This window comes from Nerophis lumbriciformis, linkage group LG19, assembly GCF_033978685.3.
Source record: "Nerophis lumbriciformis linkage group LG19, RoL_Nlum_v2.1, whole genome shotgun sequence".
Lineage (NCBI taxonomy): Eukaryota > Metazoa > Chordata > Actinopteri > Syngnathiformes > Syngnathidae > Nerophis > Nerophis lumbriciformis.
In genome coordinates this window covers 12,553,640-12,580,082 of record NC_084566.2, presented here as the reverse complement: position 1 = coordinate 12,580,082, position 26,443 = coordinate 12,553,640, and the positions used below count along the sequence as shown (strand labels likewise).

Sequence of the window (26,443 nt, the reverse complement as noted above, 5' to 3'; positions counted from 1 at the left end):
GAAGGCCATGTATAGTGATTGGTTTTGTTCCCGGCATTTTTCTTGCAGTTGTCGTGCGATGAAAATCATGTCTGTGGTGCCTCTGCTTGGGCGAAATCCACTCTGAGACTCAGGAAGCACGCTTTCTGACAGGGGGGTGAGTCTGTTGGCCAAAACCCGAGCGAGGGCTTTCCCTATGGTGGACAGGAGAGAGATGCAACGGTAATTCCCACAGTCTGCCTTGTCTCCTTTCTTAAATATGGATACAATTAGGGCATCTCTGAGCTGTGCAGGGATTTCCTCTTCTTCCCATATTTTGAGAAGCAGGGCATGGATGTGCTTGGTAAGATCGGGTCCGCCTTTCTTCAGGACCTCTGCTGGAATGCCGTCGGGCCCAGCAGCCTTGTTGTTCCTCATCTTCCCAATGGCATCCTGCAGCTCATCCAAGGTAGGTGGTTCTCCCATGCTTTCATCTGTGGGTTGTTGTGGGAGTTGGTCAAGAGCCTCCATCTCAGGTATAGTGTCCCTGTTTAAGAGGTCCTCATAGTGTTCTTTCCACCTGTTTGAAATTGCGTCCTTGTCCTTCAGCAGCAGCAGACCATCCTTTGAGCGAAGGGGGGTTAGGCAGCGGTGGCTGGGACCATACACCACTCTTGTGGCATCGAAGAAGCCTCTCGTGTCTCCAGAGTCAGCAAGCTGCTCGATCTCCAGAGCCTTCTTTGCCCACCACTGGTTCTTCAGTTTCCTAACCTGTGTTTGGACAGCTGCCTTCGCTTTGGCGTGGGCTACTCTTTTCACTTTGCAGTGGATGTCATTTTTCCAAGTGATGAAAGCTTGCCGCTTGTTGTCAATTAGTTGCTGGATCTCAGTGTCGTTCTCATCAAACCAGTCTTGATGTCTCCGCTTTTTGAGACCAAGAATATTTTTGCAGGATTTCATTATGGCAGTCGAAAGTGTGCTCCAGTGTGTTTCCGTATTCTCTGGGTACTGTTTGGGCAATGCTGCGCTAAAGGCCTCCTGCAGCTGTTGTTGGTAGGTGGTGTCACTCAACAGCTCGATGTTAATTCTTGGCCGGCACTGTCTTTTCTGCATCCGTCTTTTCCGCATTAAGCAGATGGACATGATGGAGCGAATGAGGCGATGGTCGGTCCAGCAGTCGTCTGCACTGGTCATTGCTCTGGTGTTTAGGACGTCGTGACGGTCTTTAGAGCGGACAATGACGTAGTCAATGAGATGCCACAGTTTGGAGCGAGGGTGCATCCATGATGTTTTGAACTTGGTTTTCTGACGGAAAAGTGTGTTGGTAATGACCAGGTTGTGCTCCGAGCACTTAGTTAGCAGTAGTGCGCCATTAGAATTTGTATTTCCGACCCCTTCTCTCCCCAGCGTACCCCTCCATAGGCGGTGGTTTCGTCCCACTCTGGCGTTGAAGTCTCCAAGCAGGATTAACTTGTCCTCCTTGGGGACTTCAGATAGAACTTTGTCCAGGTCAGCATAAAAGGCCTCTTTAACTTCATCCTGTGCATCAAGGGTTGGTGCATAGGCACTAACGACCGTGGCCATATGACTGCTAGCAAGCATAAGGCGTAAGGTCATTAGGCGCTCGTTGATGCCCACAGGGAGTTCATGGAGGTGGTTGATGAGGCAGTTCTTAATAGCAAAACCCACACCGTGGATTCGTGGCTCAGTTGCAGGTTTTCCTTTCCAAAAGAAAGTATACCCGCCTTTTTCTTCCTTCAGCTGCCCTTCGTCGGCCAGTCGGGTCTCGGAGAGTGCTGCGATGTCGATCTGGAACTTCCTTAGCTCTCTGGAGATGATGGCAGTTCGCCTTTCCGGTCGATCGCTGGCTTGGTTGTCCGTGAGGGTTCGCACGTTCCAGGCTCCAATGAGTAATTTGTGTTTTTTTTGTTTCTGACCGCGTGGTGGTGATCCCTCTGGATGCGGTATTCCAGACAGGATGTTGCGAGGCAGGCTATATTTAGGGTACCTTTTCTAACCCCCTCTCCTACTGGGGTGAGCAGAGTGGATCCTGAATAGGGCTGCTCAGTCATGGGTGCAGCTGCCGAGAAGCTCTTCTGCCTCAGTCCATGAGCTTAACGACTGAATCTAACACCCACCGCCTGTGTGCCAGGTTGTGGCTAGGGACTGCCAGACTTCACTGTCCTGCTCCCGTTACCACTTCCCGGTCGCCAAAGGACTTTGAAGTATCCAGGATGTAAAATGGATGGGTTCCCATTCGGGAGGACGCCTGCGCGTGACGTCTTTTAGCGTGGGGAGACTGATGCGCCTGCAGCCACCACACGGTCCTTGGCAGAGAGGGGCCTTGATCCAGTGGCATGAATCCATGACGACTGGAGACCACCCTCTGTTGCAGCCTTCATCCGCCTTCAGTGCCGTTGTGACATGCAGTGTCATCCTCCGCCACTTCCATCGTTGAGGTCTTATATCTATTTAACCCATAGATGGGGCAGTGGTTGGCGGACGCCAGGGCGTGTCCACACACTGGTGGGCCTGCACGCCTCGCCTCTGGGGCCCACTGCTGCTCCGAGATCCCCTACAGTTTAGCCTGTGTCCGCAAAGACGCAGTTTACCGTGTGTGGCCACGAGGAGGCACCACAGGGGTCTTGGTGGTGGAGAGGCTTTGTACCAGCAGGAGGAGGCTTACGCACTCGGCTCCTCTTTTCACCCACCCAGGGGCTAGCTGGCGGCGATAGCTGTAAGCAGAGAGTAGCAAGCAGGGGCAGCATGCAGCATGCACTAACTACAAGCACTTCTGCCACAAATCTAACGCACTGACTCATCACACGCACCCTGTGCGTGAGCACACACACACCCATATATGTAAACGGGCACACAGCTGGTTGGCTTTTTGCCAATTATTAATCAAGTAAATACCGCCTACGTATCATAAACTAACGCAAGTGAATTGACTGAATTTCATAAAAAAACACAAAATTCATTTGTGGTTTATCTTTAACAATGTGTGTTTTAGCCATAGTATTGTTTTTACTATTTACTAATTATTGTATTTGTCTTAAAGCACAACTCAAAATTGGCAATCACAAATCATGAAACATTTAAATCAAGGTCAATAAAGCTTTCTATTTTATTCTCACCTAATCAAAGATCATGGCAGGCTATGTGTAATATGTAAAAATGTAAATTGTTGTTTGAGTGCAATAAGAAAAGCCCAATGTATTGCATGCCTTTTAATTTTAATTCCAATCTTCTAAAATTGTTCTTTGAGTGCAATAAGACACATATTGTATCATAAGAATTTCTGTTAAAATGAAGTCAATAATGACATTTTTTGTGGTCCTCTTTATTGAAGTATTGAAAAGTGTCAATATACATTTTGGTTCTGGTACCACAATATTGGTATTGGTAGAACCCTAGTACAAACTGATAACAGGAAATGAACAAATACTGTATGTTAGTAATTGCTATATGATGTAAAAGAGGTTTGATTAAATAAGATCTGCTTCTTCCTACTCCTTTTCGGACATGTAATGACAAACTGGAAATTTGTGATGTATCATATAATTGTATGCCATTTTGATAAACCATTACTTCCACCCGCAATAACGCTCCGTTTCTCTTTAATTACAACATACAACAAAAAAAGCTTAACAGGCTAAGAAGCGGACGAGAGATGTTTTTTTTGCGGGATACTTAAAGTTGGCTGGCTTTAGTGCTGGATAGAAAATTGTGTTGGGGATTTCCTAACTCCTGTTTGTCATGGCAATGAAGTGCCAAGATGTAAACTGTGGTTGTGTTGGTTAATCATGTTCTGTAAATAATTGATTTAAAAAGCAGTGGCAACCCTGTTAACTCATTTTTTTATTGTACCTTTTTGAAGCTTCCAGACCCCAAACCGGTACCGCCACTAAAAAAGACCCCTGATGAATGCCGGCGCTGTGTTGTCATAGGAAATGGAGGTATTTTAAAAGGCCTGGAGCTGGGTACTCTCATTGATCGCTTTGACACCATCATACGGTTAGTACATTTGAAATTATTCATGTATATTACATTATCTTCTTTTTCAATGTCGCCTGTGCCACTATAGCTAGACTATGACGCTAACCACTTAAAACACAATTCTATCCAATTCCCAATCTTTTACTACTATAAAACCCTTTGTTTTGCACAAGATGGTCTTTTTGCGTATAGTAAATTTGACCTATGAAAGATTAGTCTGGAAAAACAGATCAGGGGTTATGGCTTCAAGCGCCTTTTTTGGCTTTTGTAAATAACAGACAGGCCGGGCCATTGAAAAATGAGCTCACTTGCATGTAAAGATGGGTACCAAATTCGGTAGTGTTATAGGTACCGGCCAAATTTTATCATTACAGTAAAAATGTCCGGTTGCAGACTCTGTATCGGCTCAAGTACTTGGCTGGCAAACAAACACTCAGAGCGGACACAGCCGGACTGCCTCTAGGTAATGTTAACATTTTCCATGACCGCAAGATGCCTGATAGAAAGCAAGGGCCCAATTTTCAAAATGTGATAGTCAGATCAATGCTAATTAAAATTTTATATACCATATAAATGCTACCGATTAGCATTTGCAATTTTTAGTATTGAAAACTACAATTAAGATGCTTACTAAATTTTTAGGACTCAACAAAAGACAAGACTGGCTCATTCAACTCAAAGGCAAATACTACTTAAACAGTATTAAAGCAACACACCGTAGATCACAGATCTGGCCATCGGCCACCACATTGTTTTATGTGTCCCGTGAAAGCCTGGAAATAATGTGTGTCAATAAAGTACTTTATCTTTCTTAATAAATGTATTTGTTCTTCAAATTTTAGCAGAAAAATTGCAGGTCTTTTAACTTAGATATTATCTGGTCACGCAACATACATTTACAACATACACAAACATTTTTTGTTGTAATAAAAATACTTAAATATCTGCTTGTCATCTTAACTTATGATTTAAAAAAAAAACTGGTTATATATCAGTATATACAAAATAATAATCAAATGCATAGGCAATTACATAATAAAATAATTATCATGATCATCATTTTACATTAATATTCATATTTATTTACTGTTACAAGTGGCCCTCTGAGGGTAGCCATAACCGCGATGTGGCCCTCAATGAAACCGAGTTTGGCACCCCCGTAGCACAGATCTGTATATACAGAGAGTATGGCCAACCCAGTTTCATGCGATCTCCTCAATTATTTGTCAAAAAGCACTCACGTCACTCCAGGGCGCCATGTTTGCTACCAACTTTGAGCTGATGCTATGTGTTAGCGGCGCATCGGGCCTGCTCCACCCGCATGAATTGCGGAGAGCTTTTCCATCGCATTCCCCACAACCCAGTAAGAAGACAAGTATGGGAAGTGAAGGTTTGCGAACAATGCGTTAGAGCCACCGATTAGTGTCTTGTGCCAGGTATACACACAACACGACTGCGGTTTGTTCAGGAGAGAACACACAGAAGCTAATACAAACAATCAACGAAGAAATTAACAAATTAAAGAGATGGTTTGATAAAACCAGACTATCTTTGAATCTCAGTAAAATTAAAATAATGCTATTCGGTAACAGTAAAACAGAAAGTTAAACACAAATACAAGTAGATGGACATTGAAATAGAAAAAGAAACCACATTTTGGGTGTAGTAATAGATGGAAATATAATTTAAAAATATACAACATAAAGTGGCTACAAATATGTCAATGAATAAAGCAAAATATGTTCTGGACCGGCAGCACGGTGGTGGAGGGGTTAGTGCGTCTGCCTCACAATACGAAGGTAGTATTCGTGAGTTCAATCCCGGCCTCGGGATCTTTCTGTGTGGAGTTTGCATGTTCTCCCCGTGACTGCGTGGGTTCCCTCCGGGTACTCCAGCTTCCTCCCACCTCCAAAGACATGCACCTGGGGATAGGTTGATTGGCAACACTAAATTGGCCCTAGTGTGTGAGTGTGAATATTGTCTGTCTATCTGTGGAGGCCCTGCGATGAGGTGGCGACTTGTCCAGGGTGTACCCCGCCTTTTGCCCGATTGTAGCTGAGATAGGCTCCAGCGCCCCCCGCGACCCCGAAGGGAATAAGCGGTAGAAAATGGATGGATGGATTTTCTGGACCAAAAATCACTCTGTATTCTCTACTGGTTGCTGATGTTACCATATCTGAGTTATTGTGCAGAAATTTGGGGAAAGTCATAATTTCTCTGTGACTGTTGGTCCAAAGCTAATAAAGATTTTGGCAAAATGAGGGTAATAAGTTTTTGTTTTTTTGATCGTTTTGTGTATTTTGTTTTACGTTTATTGCGCTGCTGGTCATTCAACACTGCATGACTGTAGCAGTAGAGTGCGTCAAATACAGCTGCAAAATTTGACTTTGACGAAATAATAAGTTCATAACCTGGAGTATGTTTAGAACTATATTCAGACATATTGGTTTGATTTATTTTGTCAAGAAAACTAACGTCAAAACAACAGCAATTGCATGCTTCTGAGCACAGCTGCACACGCCCTTCGTAGCAAACATGGCATTGGTACAGTATCGGTTAAAATGTAAAAGATACCCATCCCGGCTAGCGTGAAGTATAATACATATAACATACATTTCCACAAGAGGGGGATTAAGGCATTGTGAGATAACACTGGTACTCACTATTCTCGGGGCATTGAATGCATCACAACAGGACTTTTCAGATTGTCTTTAAAGATGTATCCCCTTTTATCCTCGCAGGCCTCGTCAGTTCATGCTCACAGACTTGGATAGGACAGCTTTAGTTTGAGGGTACGGTGCACAGCCAAATTCTTATTATGTACAAGAGGGGACCTGCTCAGATGAGGACAGCAGTCTACAGGATGAATACTTTGGATCTGGCACGAGGCCCTCAGACTGGAGCTGTCCTATCTAAGTCTGTGAACATGAACTGATGAATCTTGCTCGGATGAGGGACAAGACATTTTCTAAGCTGAACAGTCCTGTTGCGATGCATTCAACAACTCTGAGGACACAATAACCTGATGATTGACTCATTATTTACAGTTTGTACATGTTCACTGTGAGTTGTACCTGCACATGTGTTCTAAGATATTTAGACAATAATGGCTTTATCAGAAGACAGTACATCAACATTGGTGAATAATGACTACTCTAAATGATTCAAGTTTAATTTACGTTGTTTTGTCATTTGATAAGACTTAATACAATACTTGCTTAAATGTGTGGGGAATATGAAACTAAACCGTGTTCAAGGGATGGACATGATTTCTCATATTAGGCCTGTTTTCTCTTCGTGACTGCCAGGTTAAACAACGGCCCTCTTGGAAAGTTCAGTGTTGACGTTGGGAATCGAACAAGCATCAGAATGAGTTATCCAGAGAGTACGCCGCCTCACTGGCTTGACACTGACCCAGAAACTCTGTTTGTAGCTGTGGTATATAAGGGTGTTGATATCAGCTGGATCTCTGCGATGATCAACAAGCTCCCTGTGGTGAGTATTGCCGCTTTTAACGCTTTCCCAAGATGACATTATGTAGTCTTTACAATGCTGTGTGTACATGACTAAATCTTCCATTGCCTTTCAAAGCAGTCAGTAAAGCATAGTGAAACATCAGAATAATGTTTAAGCCTGTTACGCTTATGTCAACCATCTTGTCAAGTCACATTCACTCAATTGTGTTCTTCGTATTACTAAAAAGTACCGCCATTTGGTGGGCATTTTTATGTATGTGCCTCCACTTCGACTGCGTCTTCTCCCCGTCAGCCATGTTGTAGATTTTAGCACGAGTCTCCTGACAGGTGTAAGTTCAAACTATACACTACTTTGTATTAGAAATGGCAACAGCCGGGTAAGCCTGTGCATGTATGAGGCAGTCTGCCCCACAACAACAGAATAGAGGAGAAGGAGGAACTTATTGACGACATCTTTGGACTACACTGGCAAGCTCTTTGGGTAAAACTTTATCATATATGGAGTAGGGTTGTACGGGTACAAAAATGTATTTCAGTACTTTTCTAAATAAAGGGGACTACATAAAATGGCATTATTTCAACAAAAAATCTTATGATACATTAAACATACGTTTCTTTTTGCAATCCAGTGTTAATTTCGTAGACTAAAAATTTGCGTCTTGGTTATCGTTAATGACCTATTTTCCCCTGACTAAAATAGGACGATAACGAATAACAACAAAATGCACGTTGACGAATACAATGACAAAATTTACAATTTACTCGACGAATAAAAACAAGACAAAAATAATTGACAGACGAATACCAATCATATTTTAATTTCGTCTTTATGCGGGTGGGACAAGTTAGGTATCTATCCAATCACAGTAGCATGCAGGGGAGGGGCAGGTTCTACATCACGGTGGGGATCCAATCTGAACTACAACCACTGAAACTGTGTTTGGATTTGGGAAACAAGACTGTATTGCAGAGATGTAACGATAAACGGTATTAATGACGACGGCAACAAAACTCCTGGTGGTTTTTTTTTTTTTTCCTTTCATTTATTTATTTATTTCAGGCAATGACATAAAAAAGTACAAAGTTGACAACACATAATAATATAAATTAATATAGTGCAAAATGTAATGTATAGTATGTAATGCATGATTGTCCAGTGTTGCCTGAAAGGGAGTGGGAAGAAGATAATTTATTTAATCCCACACCCAGTTCTCCATTCAGTGATTATTCACATGAGTTTCACTGTTACTTTGTTCAAGGATTATAATACAGATGTTGTATCATAGTGGCATTACCACAGGTAACAATAATTATTACACTGTAACAATAATTTGTATCAACAATGTAAGAATAATAAATATACCAACAATGGTAATAGACAAAATACCAACAATGGTAATAGACAACATAGTAATAATGGTAATAGACAACATAGCAATAATGGTAAGGAAACATTGAGCACATGTTAACACTTTGAGACAGAGTACAACAGCAGGTCAAATTAAAGACCCTAATCTCTATATTTGAACCAGACCACATGTTTGTATAATAGTTTAAATCGATTTATAGTTTGGCATTGCTTGTGTTGTATGTCCAGTTTGTTCCATAGTTTTACTCCGCATACAGACACAAAAACGTTTAAGAGTGGTTTGAGCTCTCCGCAATGAGAAATATCCAAAGCCTCTCAAATTATGAGCCTGCACTCGTCTTATAAAAAACGTTGTAGATTAGGCGGCAATAATTTGTTAAATGCTTTATACAAGATTATTAATGCATTATATTTAACAAGGTCATCAAAATTGAGCAACTTTGATTGCATAAACAGATTATGAGTATGTTCTAAATAACCAACGTTGTGAATGATCCGCACTGCTCTTTTCTGTAATATGATCTTTTTTCATTATACTTTCCCCAGGTTCTTAAACTTAGCGACTGACAGTTTTAGTTGCATTTTTGACACCACTTCCGACTTTAAAAGGATCAATTACACGTATTTACAATTAAATGTTTCATTTAAGCCCTGAGTCTTTGAATTCAATTAAGTCACTTTGGGACGGTGACTTAAGAGGGACCCTATCTGAGGAGAGCTGGACAGAGATTTTAAATAGAGTTCATAAATCATCTATTTGTGCTAGATACGGCCTTATTCAATGCAAGCTTTCTTCGTACTTATTATACCAAGGTCTGCCTGGCTAAGATGTATGACGGAATATTGGTATTACATTAGATTAAATCTCCATCCACATGAGTAGAGTTGTTGACATAACACTTTCACTTACTGCCATGCCTGTTTTGTCCAAATAGCAGCCAGAAAAAGTTAACTGTTTGTCATGTGGTAGTTTTACACCAAGTTTTTTGTTTAAGCTAGATTTTAAGACAAAAGCAAACACATTACACACCTATGCTTTGTACTGCAGCCTTTCTTGGATTGGCTGTTTTTCTGGCAAAATGTTCCTGATGAAATCCCCCTCGAACGCAACAGGATCAGACTCTTAAATCCACTTGTCATCAAAGAGACTGCGTTGGATCTACTACATTTTTCTCCCCCTACAACACGTCTATGGGGCTGGGACCAGGTATGAGACCCTTTCCACACCAGTCTGAGAGTAACATAAATGTGACAAAGTAGATGATGCAGAATAGAGTCATACTGTAACTTGTGTCCAGAAAGCAAAACAACTTTAAAGAGGCTTCAATCTCAGCAATGAAACTACAGTATGAACTTTATTGTAAAATCTTTTTAATTGAAATGAATGTGCAGTATATTGAATTAGTCAATCTGTCCATATATCATTTATTAACTGTACAAACAGTTTTTGGTAACATCTTGAATAAGTCTGTGTGTGTGTGTAGCTTCTCAGTCATCCGGTCATGGTAATCCACAAAGGTTAAATGGAGGCATACTGTAACTTGTGTCCAGAAAGCAAAACAACTTTAAAGAGGCTTCAATCTCAGCAATGAAACTACAGTATGAACTTTATTGTAAAATCTTTTTAATTGAAATGAATGTGCAGTATATTGAATTAGTCAATCTGTCCATATATCATTTATTAACTGTACAAACAGTTTTTGGTAACATCTTGAATAAGTCTGTGTGTGTGTGTGTAGCTTCTCAGTCATCCGGTCATGGTAATCCACAAAGGTTAAATGGAGGCAAATGGACTCTTGTTTGTTTTAAAATGTGTCTTTACTGCTACATTTTAGGAGTGCTGTCAAGCGCTTAAAAAAACGATTATTTATATGTATACATACTAGATAAACTGTGTGTGTGTGCGTGTGTGTGCGCTCAATAAATTACAAACCCCGTTTCCATATGAGTTGGGAAATTGTGTTAGATGTAAATATAAACGGAATACAATGATTTGCAAATCCTTTTCAACCCATATTCAATTGAACGCACTACAAAGACAACATATTTGATGTTCAAACTCATAAACTTTATTTTTTTTTGCAAATAATAATTAACTTAGAATTTCATGGCTGCAACACGTGCCAAAGTAGTTGGGAAAGGGCATGTTCACCACTGTGTTACATGGCCTTTCCTTTTAACAACACTCAGTCAACGTTTGGGAACTGAGGAGACACATTTTTCAAGCTTCTCAGGTGGAATTCTTTCCCATTCTTGCTTGATGTACAGTTTAAGTTGTTCAACAGTCCGGGGGTCTCCGTTGTGGTATTTTAGGCTTCATAATGCGCCACACATTTTCAATGGGAGACAGGTCTGGACTACAGGCAGGCCAGTCTAGTACCCGCACTCTTTTACTATGAAGCCACGTTGATGTAACACATGGCTTGGCATTGTCTTGCTGAAATAAGCAGGGGCGTCCATGGTAACGTTGCTTGGATGGCAACATATGTTGCTCCAAAACCTGTATGTACCTTTCAGCTTTAATGGCGCCTTCACAGATGTGTAAGTTACCCATGTCTTGGGCACTAATACACCCCCATACTATCACAGATGCTGGCTTTTCAACTTTGCGCCTATAACAATCTGGATGGTTCTTTTCTTCTTTGGTCCGGAGGACACGACGTCCACAGTTTCCAAAAACAATTTGAAATGTGGACTCGTCAGACCACAGAACACTTTTCCACTTTGTATCAGTCCATCTTAGATGAGCTCAGGCCCAGTGAAGCCGACGGCGTTTCTGGGTGTTGTTGATAAACGGTTTTTGCCTTGCATAGGAGAGTTTTAACTTGCACTTACAGATGTAGCGACCAACTGTAGTTACTGACAGTGGGTTTCTGAAGTGTTCCTGAGCCCATGTGGTGATATCCTTTACACACTGATGTCGCTGGTTGATGCAGTACAGCCTGATGGATCAAAGATCACGGGCTTAGCTGCTTACGTGCAGTGATTTCTCCAGATTCTCTGAACCCTTTGATGATATTACGGACCGTAGATGGTGAAATCCCTAAATTCCTTGCAATAGCTGGTTGAGAAAGGTTTTTCTTAAACTGTTCAACATTTTGCTCACACATTTTTGACAAAGTGGTGACCCTCGCCCCATCTTTGTTTGTGAATGACTGAGCATTTCATGGAATCTACTTTTATACCCAATCATGGCCCCCACCTGTTCCCAATTTGCCTGTTCACCTGTGGGATGTTCCAAATAAGTGTTTGATGAGCATTCCTCAACTTTATCAGTATTTATTGCCACTTTTCTCAACTTCTTTGTCACGTGTTGCGAGCATCAAATTCTAAAGTTAATGATTATTTGCAAAAAAAAAAATGTTTTATCAGTTTGAACATCAAATATGTTGTCTTTGTAGCATATTCAACTGAATATGGGTTGAAAATTATTTGCAAATCATTGTATTCCGTTTATATTTACATCTAACACAATTTCCCAGCTCATATGGAAACGGGGTTTGTCGAATATAACCAAAAAGTGTATTTATTTCAGTAATTTAATTCAAAAAGTGAAACGTGTATATTTTATGCATATATTACACACATACAGTATATCAAGTGTTTACTTCTTTTAATGTTGATGATTATAACTGAAAACTAATTCCCAACTTCTGTATCTCACAAAATTATAATATTACTTAAGACCAGTAGAACAAGTATTTAAAAAATGTTGGCCAACTGAATATGAATATGTACAGCACTCAATATTTGGTCAGGGCTCATTTTACCTGAAATACTGCAGTACTATGGCGTGGCATGGAGTTAATCAGTCTGTGGCACTCCGTGTTATGACAGCCCAGGTTGCTCTGATATTGGTCTTCAGCTCTCCTGCTTTGTTGGGTCTGGCGTATCGCATTTTCCTCTTGACAATACCCCATAAGGTTAAGGTCAGACGAGTTTGCTGGCCAATTAAGGACAGGGGTACCATCATCCTTTAACCAGGTACTGGTAGTTTTGGCACGGTGTGCAGGTGATCTGACCAAATTAAGTCTATGAGCACGAACTGATGAAGCCTACTCAGATGAGCGGCGAAACAACTTCCAAGACAAACCAAGCATTCCAGTTGCGATTAATTGAATGCTCTGAGATGACAATGACCTGGATGAATGAGAAACTTCATAAACAGGCTATAAGCCACAAATAGATTTGTTGTCAAATTAGTTATTTAAACAGAAATGTTTTGTAAATGTTTATTTACATACCTTAGTTGTTTCCAAAATGATGCCTGTAACATGGCAGTAAAACAGCTGCTGAAGCTAGCTCTCCAATCAGCTAAACAGACTCAATAACTCCACAGTGACGTTTTGGTGAATTTCCGAAACTGAAACAATAGAAAAAGAATGTCATTGTGAGTTAATAATAATAATAACAAAGACACATAAATGTGTTAGCATAGTTGCTTATGCTAACGACACTAGCTGAATTACATTACGATAGCACGAAGCATGAAAACACTCCTACAGACATCACACATGGGACAGTTTAATAAGTAAAAAATGTTTTAGTTATAAATAAATGAATCATTCATACATGTAGAAAAGCTATGGATGGCTAGAAGAAAGAACAGCAATTGTATTTCCGGTAGGTTCATAGCTCAGTCAAAACAGAATGCAGCCCCTGCAGCACCAAAATTCTACACACATTACCCCATAATAACAGTATGAAAATGTTTATTTTATTTTATTTTTATTTTTTGCAAAAAAATGTTTTAATAAGAAATATAAAATCACATGTACATAAGTATTCACAGCATGTGCTCAATACTTTGTTGGAGCACCTTTGGCAACAATTACAGACTCAAGTCTTTTTAAATACGATGCCACAAGCTTAGCACACCTACGGGCAGTTTTGCCTATTCTTCTTTGCTGCCAAAAGTGCATCAACAAAGTATTGCAAGACTGTGAATACTTATGTACATGTGTTTTTACATAAATTTGGGGGAAAAAACAAAAAAACTTCCATTTCAGTCATTGTGTTTGTAGAAATTTAAGGACAAAAATAAATGTATTCCATTTTGAAATAAGCCTGTAACCAGTGTTGGGTTAGTTACTGAAAACCAGTAACTAGTTACAGTTACTAGTTACTTTATTTCAAAAGTAACTCAGTTACTAACTCAGTTACTTAAACCAAAAAGTAATGCGTTACTGTGAAAAGTAACTATTTAGTTACTTATATATTTATTTTTTATTTTTTTAAGGCCCCATTTAATGCCCTTTTAGCCTTCATTTTAGTACTGTTATTGCACTGGAGAATAATACAATCTGTTGATCAACTTGACATGCATTTGCATCACTGAACTCTGCTAAGCAATGTGCTCTACATACAACACACAAAGACAAAGATATGTTTTAAAGGGCCAATTTGTTTCAGACCAGAACAAATTGACAAAACTATTTTAAATAGCTGCAACTTAACATACATAAGTAACAAACAGCATAATAACAACATAGCTGTAAAACAAGAAAGGCACACACTACATACATAAAGCCTAACCAGGCGTTTTCTCAAGGAATTCTGAAATAAAATCATGTCTGAAGCCCAGAACACTCTACACATTTCCCCACTTAGTTTAGAGAAAAAGAAATATTAGCCTGGCCCACTAGTATCCCTCTTTAGGTTTGTGAACTTTATAGTCCAAACATTTAGAGTGATGTGATAATCAAACACTCTAAAAGTTTAAAATGAAAGAGTATATAAGAGAATTGACAGAGTGTGTGTACCTTCAGTGTGCAGTGCCTCGTTAAAATCCAGCCGCTGTTGGAAGTGGAGGTGAGTGTGTGTCTCTTTACTAGCTTCGTCGAAGCATGTTGTTTTTGTCGCTGTTTCAGCATATTTGAAACTTACATTCAACTAAAATGTTCTTTTCTTTGTGGTCGATAAAAGAAACGTACTGAAAATATCTCCATTTTAAGATACTCGGCTTCGGGGTTCGCCATGACGTCTTGATAGTAGACACAGACACGCCCCCTCCCACACACACACACACACGTACACACAGACAGCGCGCGGTGCGCCTCTTTTTTGTCGCCTCTTCAGCAGCGCTGCAACACTCAGATCTTCTCAGTTTCTAGCCGATACTACATAAAAAAATAACGCAAAATAACGCAGTAACGCATCATGTAGTAACGGTAACGGAGTTACTGAATATAAAAAATAACGTGTTAGATTACTAGTTACCGCCGATAGTAACGGCGTTACAGTAACGCGTTACTTTGTAACGCGTTAGTCCCAACACTGCCTGTAACATAGCAAAATGTGGAAAAAGTAAAGCGCTCTGAATAAATTCCAAATGCACTGTAGTATCACATAGATCTGACAAAGCAATAATGAGTTGTCTCATTGTGCAGAATGTACCCACCCTTGGTGTCTCCGCGCTGGATTTGGCTAGTTTGCTGTGTGACGAGGTAAGTTTGGCAGGCTTTGGCTACAACTTGGCCCAACAGGAGGCGCCACTGCACTACTATGACCAAATGTCCATGAGTGCCATGCTGTGGCAAAAGATGCACAATGTTAGTCGGGAGACACAAATCCTCAAAAGCCTCATCACAGAGGGAATCATCACTGACCTGACGGGAGGTATTCACTGCTCCTTCTGCCCCCAATAAGATAGCAATGTACACTTTCTCATCACTGGGTTTTCAAAGGACAAAGTATGACAATGCAATGTGGGAATGTTCCAACAAGGTAAAGCTTTTACTGAAATATTTTGTGCTTTTTATAAACATATGACCAATATTAAAGTCACCAATTGTATTTTTGGTAACAAAACACTATGTATATGTATGTATACAGTTGCAAGAAAAAGTATGTGAACCCTTTGGGATTACTGGGATTTCTGCATGAATTAATAATAATAATAATAATAACTGGGATTTATATAGCGCTTTTCTAAGTACCCAAAGTCGCTTTACATGTAGAACCCATCATTCGTTCACACCTGGTGGTGGTAAGCTACTTTCATAGCCACAGCTGCCCTGGGGTAGACTGATGGAAGCGTGGCTGCAATTTGCGCCAACGGCCCCTCCGACCACCACCTGTCATTCATCATTCAATTCACCGGTGTGAGTGGCACCGGGGGCAAAGGGTGAAGTGTCCCGCCCAAGGTGATAAAATGTCTTCTGCTCTTCATCAAAGTCACAACAAGAGACAGTCGTTTTCCACCCTGCACTGTGAATGTTTACATGTTGTGTTCAATAAAAAGATGAAAACCTATATTTTTTTGTGCGGTTTAGTCTATTGTTGTGGCTTTGTTGAAGATCATAACACGTTTTATGACCAATTTATGCAGAACTCCAAGTAATCCCAAAGAGTTCACATACTTTTTCTTGCAACTATATATGTTGTATTTATACACATGAATACATTCCTTCACTAAATATTATCTTGGCTCCCTGTTGTCCATTAGCAATCAGAGCGAAAGACTCATTTTTATTTTTTAGAAATAATGAATTATGCATGTAAGCGAAGACTGTTTTATTTGTAAGAAATAGTAGTTGATCGCTCAGAAACTTTTATATTTACAAGAGTAACAAAACAGAACAATAATAAGATTTTTGTATGATATTTCAAAGTTAGACACATTCTTAAGTTAAGAGCATCGCTGTTTTTAATACTCCTTAAATGTTTGAAAAAATGCACAAATTTACTTGTTAACAAAAATACTTTATCAATGAGAGGAACATAACTGTTTTTTGTTTAAATATAAAGTTTTTTGTGATTTTGCAAAAAATTAAGCTGAAGTGAGACCATCCTTTGGTCAAATTCATATTTAAGAAATGTATGCTGTGACATGCACTGATGACGATGTGTTGAAAAAGCCTTAACTACAATTTGCACATGTTTTTACACTGGTGGTTCTTGTCTATGGATGTTCTCATTCATAACTGGTGGTTCTTCTTGACCTAAATAAATAAATTAATCCATGCAAGATGGGAATGAACTTGGTTTATGTGTAAAATGCTTCATTTATTTCTAACTGGGCTTTGTTTTGTCATTTATTTATTTGCCCACTATTTTTCCAAGCTTGCTAAACTTAAAATGCTGACTGTGCAGTTCACTTTGACATATTGAGGCATGAGTGTCAAACTCTGGCCCGCGGGCCAAATTTGGCCCGCGTAATTTCACTTGGCCCTTGAGGCGATATCAAATTAACACTAGAGCAGTAACACCGCATTCACCGCTAATTCTCATACTTGCCAACCCTCCTGGGAGACTCTCAAATTTCAGTGCCCCTCCCAAAAATCGTCACGTCCGCTTTTCACCCAGTCCAGCCACTTAATATGTGCGGTTTAATATGTGGGCTTTGTACCGAGGATGTCGTTGTGGCTTGTGCAGCCCTTTGAGACACTTGTGATTTAGGGCTATATAAATAAACATTGATTGATGCATTGATTGATTGATTTCAGCACGCACACACACACACAATGCAACGCATACTTGGCAACAGCGATACAGGTTACACTGACGGTGCCCGTATAAATAACTTTAACACTCTTAGAAATATGCGCCACACTGTGAATCCACACCAAACAAGAATGACATACACATTTTGGGAGAACATCCACACAGTAACACAACAAAACAAATACCCAAAATCCCATGCAGCCCTAACTCTTCCGGGCTGCAATATACACCCCCGCTACCACCAAACCCCGCCCCCCAACCCCGCCCGCCTCATCCGACGCACAGAAGGGGGGGTTTGGTGGTAGCGGGCGGGTGTATATTGCAACCCGGAAGAGTTAGGGCTGCATGGGACTCTGGGTATTTGTTTAGTTGTGTTTATGTTGTGTTACGGTACGACGTTCTCCCGAAATGTGTTTGTCATTCTTGTTTGGTGTGGATTCACGGTGTGGTGCATATTTCTAACAGTGTTAAAGTTATTTATACGGGCACCGTCAGTGTAACCTGTATCGCTGTTGGCCAAGTATGCATGGCATTTACTGTGTTTGCGTGCTGAAGTCGCACATATTTTGTGATCGGGCCGGCACGTTGTTGGAATGGATGAAAAGCAGACGTGACGACAGCTCGTGGAGGACGATAAACGCAGTGCCTTTAAAGCACGCCCCCAAGACTGTGGTCCGGGTGGACGAGATATAATGACCGATGAACAACTTCGATCGATAATGAAAGATCCCTCAGCAGCCTTGCTTGTTCAGAATCAGAATCAGCTTTATTGTCATTACGCAAGGTAACGAGATTGAGGCCATTCTATACAGTGCGATGTGTGCATGCTAGAAAAAATGTGCAAATATATAAAAATATAAAAAATGTAGAAGTGCAATGAATATGGTGTGAAATGAATATATACATGAAAAAAACCCAAAAAAAAACCAGGGTGGTTGGTGGAATGGGTTATTGCACCGAAGAGAAGGCAGTTATGAGGGACAATGGGGCAGTCCGTTCAGGATGGTTATGGCCCTGGGGAAGAAGCTGTTCTTTAGCCTGTTTGTTTTGGTTTTAATGCACCTGTAGCGCTTCCCAGAGGGCAGCAGGTGGAACAGGTCAGAGCCAGGGTGGGTGCTGTCCTTGATGATGGCACTGGCTCTGTTGAGGCAGCGGGAGGTGTAGATGTCCGTCAGAGAGGGGAGAGGGCGGCCGATGATCTTCTGAGCCGTCTTGACCACTCTTTGCAGCCTCTCCCTGTCTGCTGCAGTGCAGCTGCCGTACCATACCGTAATACAGTAGGTCAGCAGGCTCTCGATGGACGAGCGGTAGAAGGTCAGCAGCAGGTCAGGCTTCAGGTTGTACTTCCCGAGGACTCTAAGGAAGTGTAGCCGCTGCTGAGCCTTCTTGATGATTGATGTGGTGTTGACTGTCCAGGAGAAGTCATTAGAGATGTGGACTCCAAGGTACCTAAAGGTGTGGACCCTCTCTACACGCTCGCCGTTGATGTAGAGGGGGGCAGGGTCGGTGCTGCTCCTCCTGAAGTCGACGATGATCTCTCTGGTCTTGCTGGTGTTGAGAGCGAGGTTGTTCTCCGAAGACCAGGCCGTCAGCTTCAGGACCTCCTCTCTGTAGGCAGCCTCGTCACCCCTGGAGATGAGCCCGACCACTGTGGTATCGTCGGCGAACATAACGGTAAGGTTGTCACTGTGGGCCGGACTGCAGTCATGGGTGTAAAGGCAGTAGAGGAGGGGGCTCAGCACACAGCCCTGTGGGGAGCCGATGCTCAGCGTGCGTGAGGATGAGAGGTGCGGGCCAAGTCTCACATTCTGGGGTCGGTCCGTTAGGAAGTCCCTTATCCAGGCGTTTGTTAGAGGGGGGAGGCCAAGAGTGTCCAGTTTATTGCAGAGTCTGTCCGGGATTATTGTATTGAAGGCAGAGCTATAGTCCACAGAGAGCATCCGGACGTAGCTCTGCTGCTGCTCCAGGTGGTTCAGAGCAGAGTGGAGAGCAACAGCGATGGCGTCCTCTGTGGACCTGTTCGCCCGGTATGCGAACTGGTGGGGGTCGAAGTCTGGAGGGATATGGTCCTTGATGTGCTGGAGAACAAGTCGCTCGAAGCACTTCATGATTACCGGAGTGAGGGCCTCTGGTCGGTAATCATTCAGGCTGGTGATGGGAGACTTCTTCGGCACCGGGATTATTGTAGATGACTTCAGGCAGGATGGGATGACTGCCTGAGCCAGGGAGAGGTTGAAGATCCTGGTGAGGGGGGGAGCGAGCTGGTGGGCGCACGTCCTGAGCACCTTTCCAGGTACTCCGTCTGGTCCGGTAGCCTTCCTGGGGTTCACAGCCAGGAGCACTCGTCTGACACTGTGCTCCTGTACAGTGAGTGGAGTGGCGCCGGAGCCCGGTGGGGGGGGGTGGGGGGCAGGGCTGGAGCAGATGAGTGTCGCTGGGGGGTTTCGAAACGGGCAAAGAAACAGTTAAGCTCCTCTGCCAGTGTCGCACTCTGATCCGCAGTTGTCATATTGCAGCCTCTGAAGTTCGTGATGTCATGAATGCCCCACCTCCCGTGAGTTTTTGCTGGACAGATGGGACTCTATGCACCTCCTGTGGTCCGCCTTTGCTTTTTTAATCCCTCTCTTCAGGTCGGCTCTAGCAACACTGTACTGTACTGTTCAATATTCAACGCAAAACTTGTTTGGGTCCCTATTAAAAGGTTAATTTGTTCAACCTTGGCCCGCGGCTTTGTTCAGGTTTAAATTTTGGCCCACTCTGTATTTGAGTTTGACACCCCTGCTCTACTGCCTATGTGCTAAAGTCAAGGCTCGCGGGACAGATCCGGGACAGATCCGGTCCACAAGTGAATTATCTATGGGATGATATTTGATTAGTATTAGTATTGATTAGAATCGGCCCACAGGCCACAGCCGCCTGCTGCTGTTTTGCACGCACCAATACTCCATCAGTCTTGGCGCTAGGAATTTTGAAAATGGGGTCCCTGGGAACCCCATCAAGTCATAAAAATTGGGTACTACAGTAAATTTTTGGGGTCCCACTTTTTTGTAACAGTTTTGAAAACAAATGAAAAATGTATGCATTAACCCGTTATATCTCACATTCTATATTGTGTTTTGGAAAAAGGTTGTCATTAACGTTACTTAATTCTTTTTAAAAAATTATATAAAAGAAAATGTTTATGCATATGTAAATGTATCCGTTGTAAACATTCATTCACTTTCTTCTTTTCTTCATGGATCTAAACTTTACTGCTGCCGATAGTTTTTTCCATATTTTTTTTGTAATATTTTCAGAATGTGTTTGTTCTATTTTTGGCCAAATTAAGACAAAGAAAATAATCTGATGTTGTCTTTATTTTTTTAGTTGTAATGCCATAATTTTAATAGTCTGGCCCGCGTGTGCACAGATTTTTCTCCATACGGCTCCTGAGCTAAAATGAGTCTGACACCCCTGCTTACTATATTTCCTTATAATGCAAATGTTATCTTGCAAGCTGTCCCAGATACTGTAAGTGTACCTATGACGCAATTAGATTAGATTAGTACTATTTGACCTTTCACCACTTCTTGTGACATGGAGCAAATGGGCTTCTTGCTATCACCTTTGGATTTGTACGCTTTAAAGATTGTATATATATATAATATATATATATATATATATATATATATATATATATATATATATATATATATATATATATATATATATATATATATATATATATAAGAATACGGAGACGCTTGTAAGTAGCTAACTATAGGCACACATTTGGTAATCTATTTAAAACCTACTTCAATTCACTTATTGTACTAAAGATATTTGCCAAGGCTGGACTCAACCACATACAAACAATAACTGATCATGAGGAGCATGTTTTATGATATCCATCCATCCATTTCTACCGCTTATTCCCTTTGGGGTCGCGGGGGGCGCTGGAGCCTATCTCAGCTACAATCGGGCGGAAGGCAGGGTACACCCTGGACAATATTTTTGTATTAATTTGTTCCAGTGATGTCAATATTGTAGGTGATAAAATTACACTGGTTAAAAAAATACATGTCTTTACAGTCAAAGTGCTGAAACAATACAATAAAATGGTTAATAATTAATTGGAAGTAAGTGTTTCTGTGTCCAGTGGAGTGAAACTAATGTCGCCGCACGAAAGTACAGTACAGGACTATCAATGCAGCGAAGACGTGTTTTACTTTGAAAGCTTGGACCGGAAGTTGAATTTCCTGACACGCCCACTCAACGTCTCGTGGCCAACAAGAAGAAGCCGGGTCAAGCGCTACTAACAGGTGGGCACTTCCTTAAAACTTTTATTTGACCACATTTCAAGCCAAAATAGTGAAAACAAACATTTTTGATGTACGATATTAACCAATTAAACGTAGTTGATGGAGAACGTAGCTTTAGGAACACAAGTAACGAGTCTGTATTGACATCCTTCACGTCGGAAGGTCAGCACAACTGCGCCGTTTTCATTGTTGTACGACACTCGCACTGTCACTCTAAACTGCTCTTCATTTACTCTTGCTGAGTTTTCATGTATTTTTTCCACTGAACCCACAATATTATGATGTGCATAACGCTTAATTTTAAAATGTCTCCGTTTTTTACCATAAGATACTTTAAGTTCGATTTAAAGAGTGTCCTCAGTTTTAAGACAACATAATCATTATTATTATTAAATATTGTTCCCATTGGTCCGTTACAATTCCCTAAATTGTTCTGAGGAATTGATTCTGATTGAATTGGTAAAAAATATAGTGTGCCAGTTATGTGCATGCAGTACTTGCTCACATGTTATGGCAACATATACAAACCCCGTTTCCATATGAGTTGGGAAATTGTGTTAGATGTAAATATAAACGGAATACAATGATTTGCAAATCATTTTCAACCCATATTCAGTTGAATATGCTACAAAGACAATATATTTGATGTTCAAACTGATAAAACGTTTTTTTTTTGCAAATAATCATTACCTTTAGAATTTGATACCAGCAACACGTGACAAAGAAGTTGGGAAAGGTGGCAATAAATACTGATAAAGTTGAGGAATGCCCATCAAACACTTATTTGGAACATCCCACAGGTGAACAGGCAAATTGGGAACATGTGGGTGCCATGATTGGGTATAAAAGTAGATTCCATGAAATGCTCAGTCATTCACAAACAAGGATGGGGCGAGGGTCACCACTTTGTCAACAAATGCATGAGCAAATTGTTGAACAGTTTAAGAAAAACCTTTCTCAACCAGCTATTGCAAGGAATTTAGGGATTTCACCATCTACGGTCCGTAATATCATCAAAGGGTTCAGAGAATCTGGAGAAATCACTGGACGTAAGCAGCTAAGCCCGTGACCTTCGATCCCTCAGGCTGTACTGCATCAACAAGCGACATCAGTGTGTAAAGGATATCACCACATGGGCTCAGGAACACTTCAGAAACCCACTGTCAGTAACTACAGTTGGTCGCTACATCTGTAAGTGCAAGTTAAAACTCTCCTATGCAAGGCGAAAACCGTTTATCAACAACACCCAGAAACACCGTCGGCTTCGCTGGTCCTTAGCTCATCTAAGATGGACTGATATAAAGTGGAAAAGTGTTCTGTGGTCTGACGAGTCCACATTTCAAAATGTTTTTGGAAACTGTGGACGTCGTGTCCTCCGGACGAAAGAGGAAAAGAACCATCCGGATTGTTATAGGCGCAAAGTTGAAAAGCCAGCATCTGTGATAGTATGGGGGTGTATTAGTGCCCAAGACATGGGTAACTTACACATCTGTGAAGGTGCCATTAATGCTGAAAGGTATATACAGGTTTTGGAGCAACATATGTTGCCATCCAAACAAAGTTACCATGGACGCCCCTGCTTATTTCAGCAAGACAATGCCAAGCCATGTGTTACATCAACGTGGCTTCATAGTAAAAGAGTGCGGGTACTAGACTGGCCTGCCTATAGTCCAGACCTGTCTCCCATTGAAAATGTGTGGCGCATTATGAAGCCTAAAATACCACAACAGAGACCCCCGGACTGTTGAACAACTTAAGCTGTACATCAATCAAGAATGGGAAAGAATTCCACCTGAGAAGCTTAACAAATGTGTCTCCTCAGTTCCCAAACGTTTACTGAGTATTGTTAAAAGGAAAGGCCATGTAACACAGTGGTGAACATGCCCTTTCCCAACTACGTTGGCACGTGTTGCAGCCATGAAATTCTAAGTTAATTATTATTTGCAAAAAAAAAAAAAAAAGTTTATGAGTTTGAACATCAAATATTTTTTCTTTGTAGTGCATTCAATTGAATATGCGTTGAAAAGGATTTGCAAATCATTGTATTCTGTTTATATTTACATCCAACACAATTTTCCAACTCATATGGAAATGGGGTTTGTAATATACTGCAAGTACTACTGTAAGTACTAATTCACATAGACTGTAGTTTAGTGACTTCAGTTGTTGATTGGTTGATAGGTTTGTAGTTAAATGCAACTTGTTTGTGATTGGTTGATAGTTCGGTTTGTACAAGTTACCTTCTAGCCCTGTGATATGTTGTTATTGGTTAAATACTGTACACGTTAATATCATGATGTGTATTTCTGGTCTTATCATCCTCGTCCGGACCGAAAGGTGACACGGCAGCGTGGCTTAATCAAAAGAGACGTCTGAGAGGCTTTACTGAACCAAAAGTTGCTTTATTACAAGTGAGCGTCATTTGGACAGGTCTCCAGTACCCGGAGGAATCTTAGTCAAAAATGGCGGATTCCTACCCGGAGAAGCCAAACCATCATTTTATATATTCCTTCTTTGTCTGTCTGGGTGTGCGCTAAGTCTATAAACAGCACCACCTGACCATAAAAGGAGATGTTCGTGTGTAAGTGTCTGGAAGACAACTGCTTTAAGTCATAACTTAAATGTGGGTGTTTGAACTAGACAGGTAGTCTGCTCTCAAGGATATGGCTATCACTTTTGCATTCCGAAGTCCCAATTAGGGCCTCCTTCCTATGAGAAGTGATCCAATTCACCTGCGAATATCTAACTAACTTATCTTATCATGTGCTCAACCTGAAATACCACTGTGTACTCAAACTTGAGGGTTTGCTTTCTCCAAGATGAATAGGATCATTCACTATACGTAGAACATAATATGAGTTAAATAATACACTTTAATCACTAGCAATCTGATGCTAGTAACATAATTTGTTTGAATGGACAATCTACTTTCTCATTGGAGATGCTGGCGGTAAGTGGAAACAAGTACTAATCTTAAAAGTGGTGTAATTTTAAACCGTCCTGTGGAATTCGTGCTTATTGCTGGTTAGCGCCTTGCATGGCAGCTCCCGCCATCAGTGTGTGAATGTGTGTGTGAATGGGTGAATGTGGTGATACTGTCAAAGCGCTTTGAGTACCTTGAAGGTAGAAAAGCGCTATACAAGTATAACCCATTTATCATTATCATTTATCATAAGTGTGTTACATCAGAGGTTGAACTGTTAATCTTATTGTGCTTTTTTGGGCTGCGTAATATACACACTATATGATATAAATGATTTATATTTGTATGATGATAGAGCTTTAAATACTGTACCGTCATGTTGGTGACACAATCTAGCTGTGTTCCAAATATTTGACAGCAGACAAGCAAACCGCCGCGTCCTCAACACAATGTAGCGTCCTCACTAGCGGCTAACGTCCCTCTGTTACTAAGTCATTAATTCTCGCCTCCATGGCAGCAAATAAACTTACGTTTCTTACAAGTATCATTGTTACTGGAGAACAATGACTGGCTAACATGGTACACTACACACAATAAGCCATGCTGACCGCTAAAGATCTTGGATGTACACAGGTGGGCGGATCAATACAAATATCGACAGTAACAATACCAAGTATAGCAATGCTATTTATTCTTAGATATAAATCTATATGTTACATCTAAACCTAAATCTTGACTGTAAACTTAAATCCAAACCTAAATGTTAAATCTAAACTTAAAAGCTATGTAACGTCAACACCCGGGACCGTCTGCGTGCTGTGCCGTTAGTCAGTATTTTAACATCCCAAGTAATGGCGGCTCAGACAGATTCTCAGTTTGTTGTTCTTTATTTCACAAAATGCTAAATTCTACAGTATTCCCGTGGATGGGATCGTGGTCAGTGAAACGTCATCATATCATTTGCATAATTGTTGATTATGCATATATATATATATATATATATATATATATATATATATATATATATATATGCTAAAGTTATTTACATATATTTAAAAACAAGTCTGTGTTATTAGTAGTTAGTATTAACATATTTTTGTTGTATCGTTTTGCTCTATTTTTATAATTGTTGTTGTACAATGTAACAAAGGCAGCATACCAGTGGCAGCTGCTGGTCTTTCAGGTAGGAGAAGCTATATTTCAGCTACTCTTTAAACATGATTACAGTTTCCAATAACAAAACAAAAAAAAGATGTAACATATCAACAGGCACAACGGAAGGAAAGTTGAAAAATGCTTTGGCAGTGTTTTATATTTCAAGATTGCTGATTCGCTCATTTTGCTGCCAATCAAAAAGGGATTCAGCCCAGACAGGTCATCCAGTCATCATGTGGAAGCCCGCCGACCCTCTTTCAATCAGTCTTCGTCCCTGCCTCACCGTCCGTAGGCGAGACAAAGTTGAGTATTTATCCAATGTTTGGTTGTAGCACTGTGCCGCTACCACATCAATTAAATACCCCATAATGACAAGGTCAAGAGTTTTTTTTTTATCATTTTGCATATTTATTAAAAATTAAAAAAAATACAGAAACACTTGAACATAATTATTATTGACATAATTTGCTCAATACTTTGTTGATTCGCCTTTGGAAGAAATTACAACCTTAAGTCATTTTGAATACGATGCCACAAGCTTGGCACACATCTTTCGCCCATTCTTCTTTTCAGCATTTCCCAAGCTCCATCAGGTTGGACGGGAAGCGTTGGTTTTCATCCAGGATATCTCTGTACATTGCTGCATTCATCTTTCCCTCTATCCTGACTAGTTTCCCAGTTCTTGCTGCTGAAAAATGTCCCCACAGCATGATGCTGCCACCACCATGCTTCACTGTAGTGATGGTGGTGCCTGGTTTCCTCCAAACATGATGCTTGGCATTCACACCAAAGAGTTCAATCTTTGTCTCAGCAGACC

At 40.8% G+C, this 26,443-nt stretch overlaps 2 protein-coding genes across 4 annotated transcripts in view; both read left to right on the top strand.

The window, feature by feature from the left end:
- st3gal5 (ST3 beta-galactoside alpha-2,3-sialyltransferase 5) overlaps positions 1-16,807 on the top strand; it is a 57,478-nt gene extending 40,671 nt beyond the window's left edge. The window contains exons 5-8 of one of the 2 annotated variants that reach the window (XM_061979567.2): positions 3,839-3,975; positions 7,266-7,452; positions 9,851-10,009; positions 15,192-16,807. In XM_061979567.2, the coding sequence (XP_061835551.1) occupies positions 3,839-3,975; positions 7,266-7,452; positions 9,851-10,009; positions 15,192-15,449 (741 nt within the window). In that variant the 3' untranslated portion in view covers positions 15,450-16,807. The remainder of the gene's footprint in view (positions 1-3,838; positions 3,976-7,265; positions 7,453-9,850; positions 10,010-15,191) is intronic. The other variant, XM_061979566.1, reaches the window with a different exon arrangement.
- Positions 16,808-21,445: 4,638 nt separating this feature from the next.
- LOC133618826 (long-chain-fatty-acid--CoA ligase 1-like) overlaps positions 21,446-26,443 on the top strand; it is a 43,999-nt gene continuing 39,001 nt past the window's right edge. The window contains exon 1 of one of the 2 annotated variants that reach the window (XM_061979568.1): positions 21,446-21,548. The gene's annotated coding sequence lies outside the window, so the exon portion shown is untranslated. The other variant, XM_061979570.2, reaches the window with a different exon arrangement.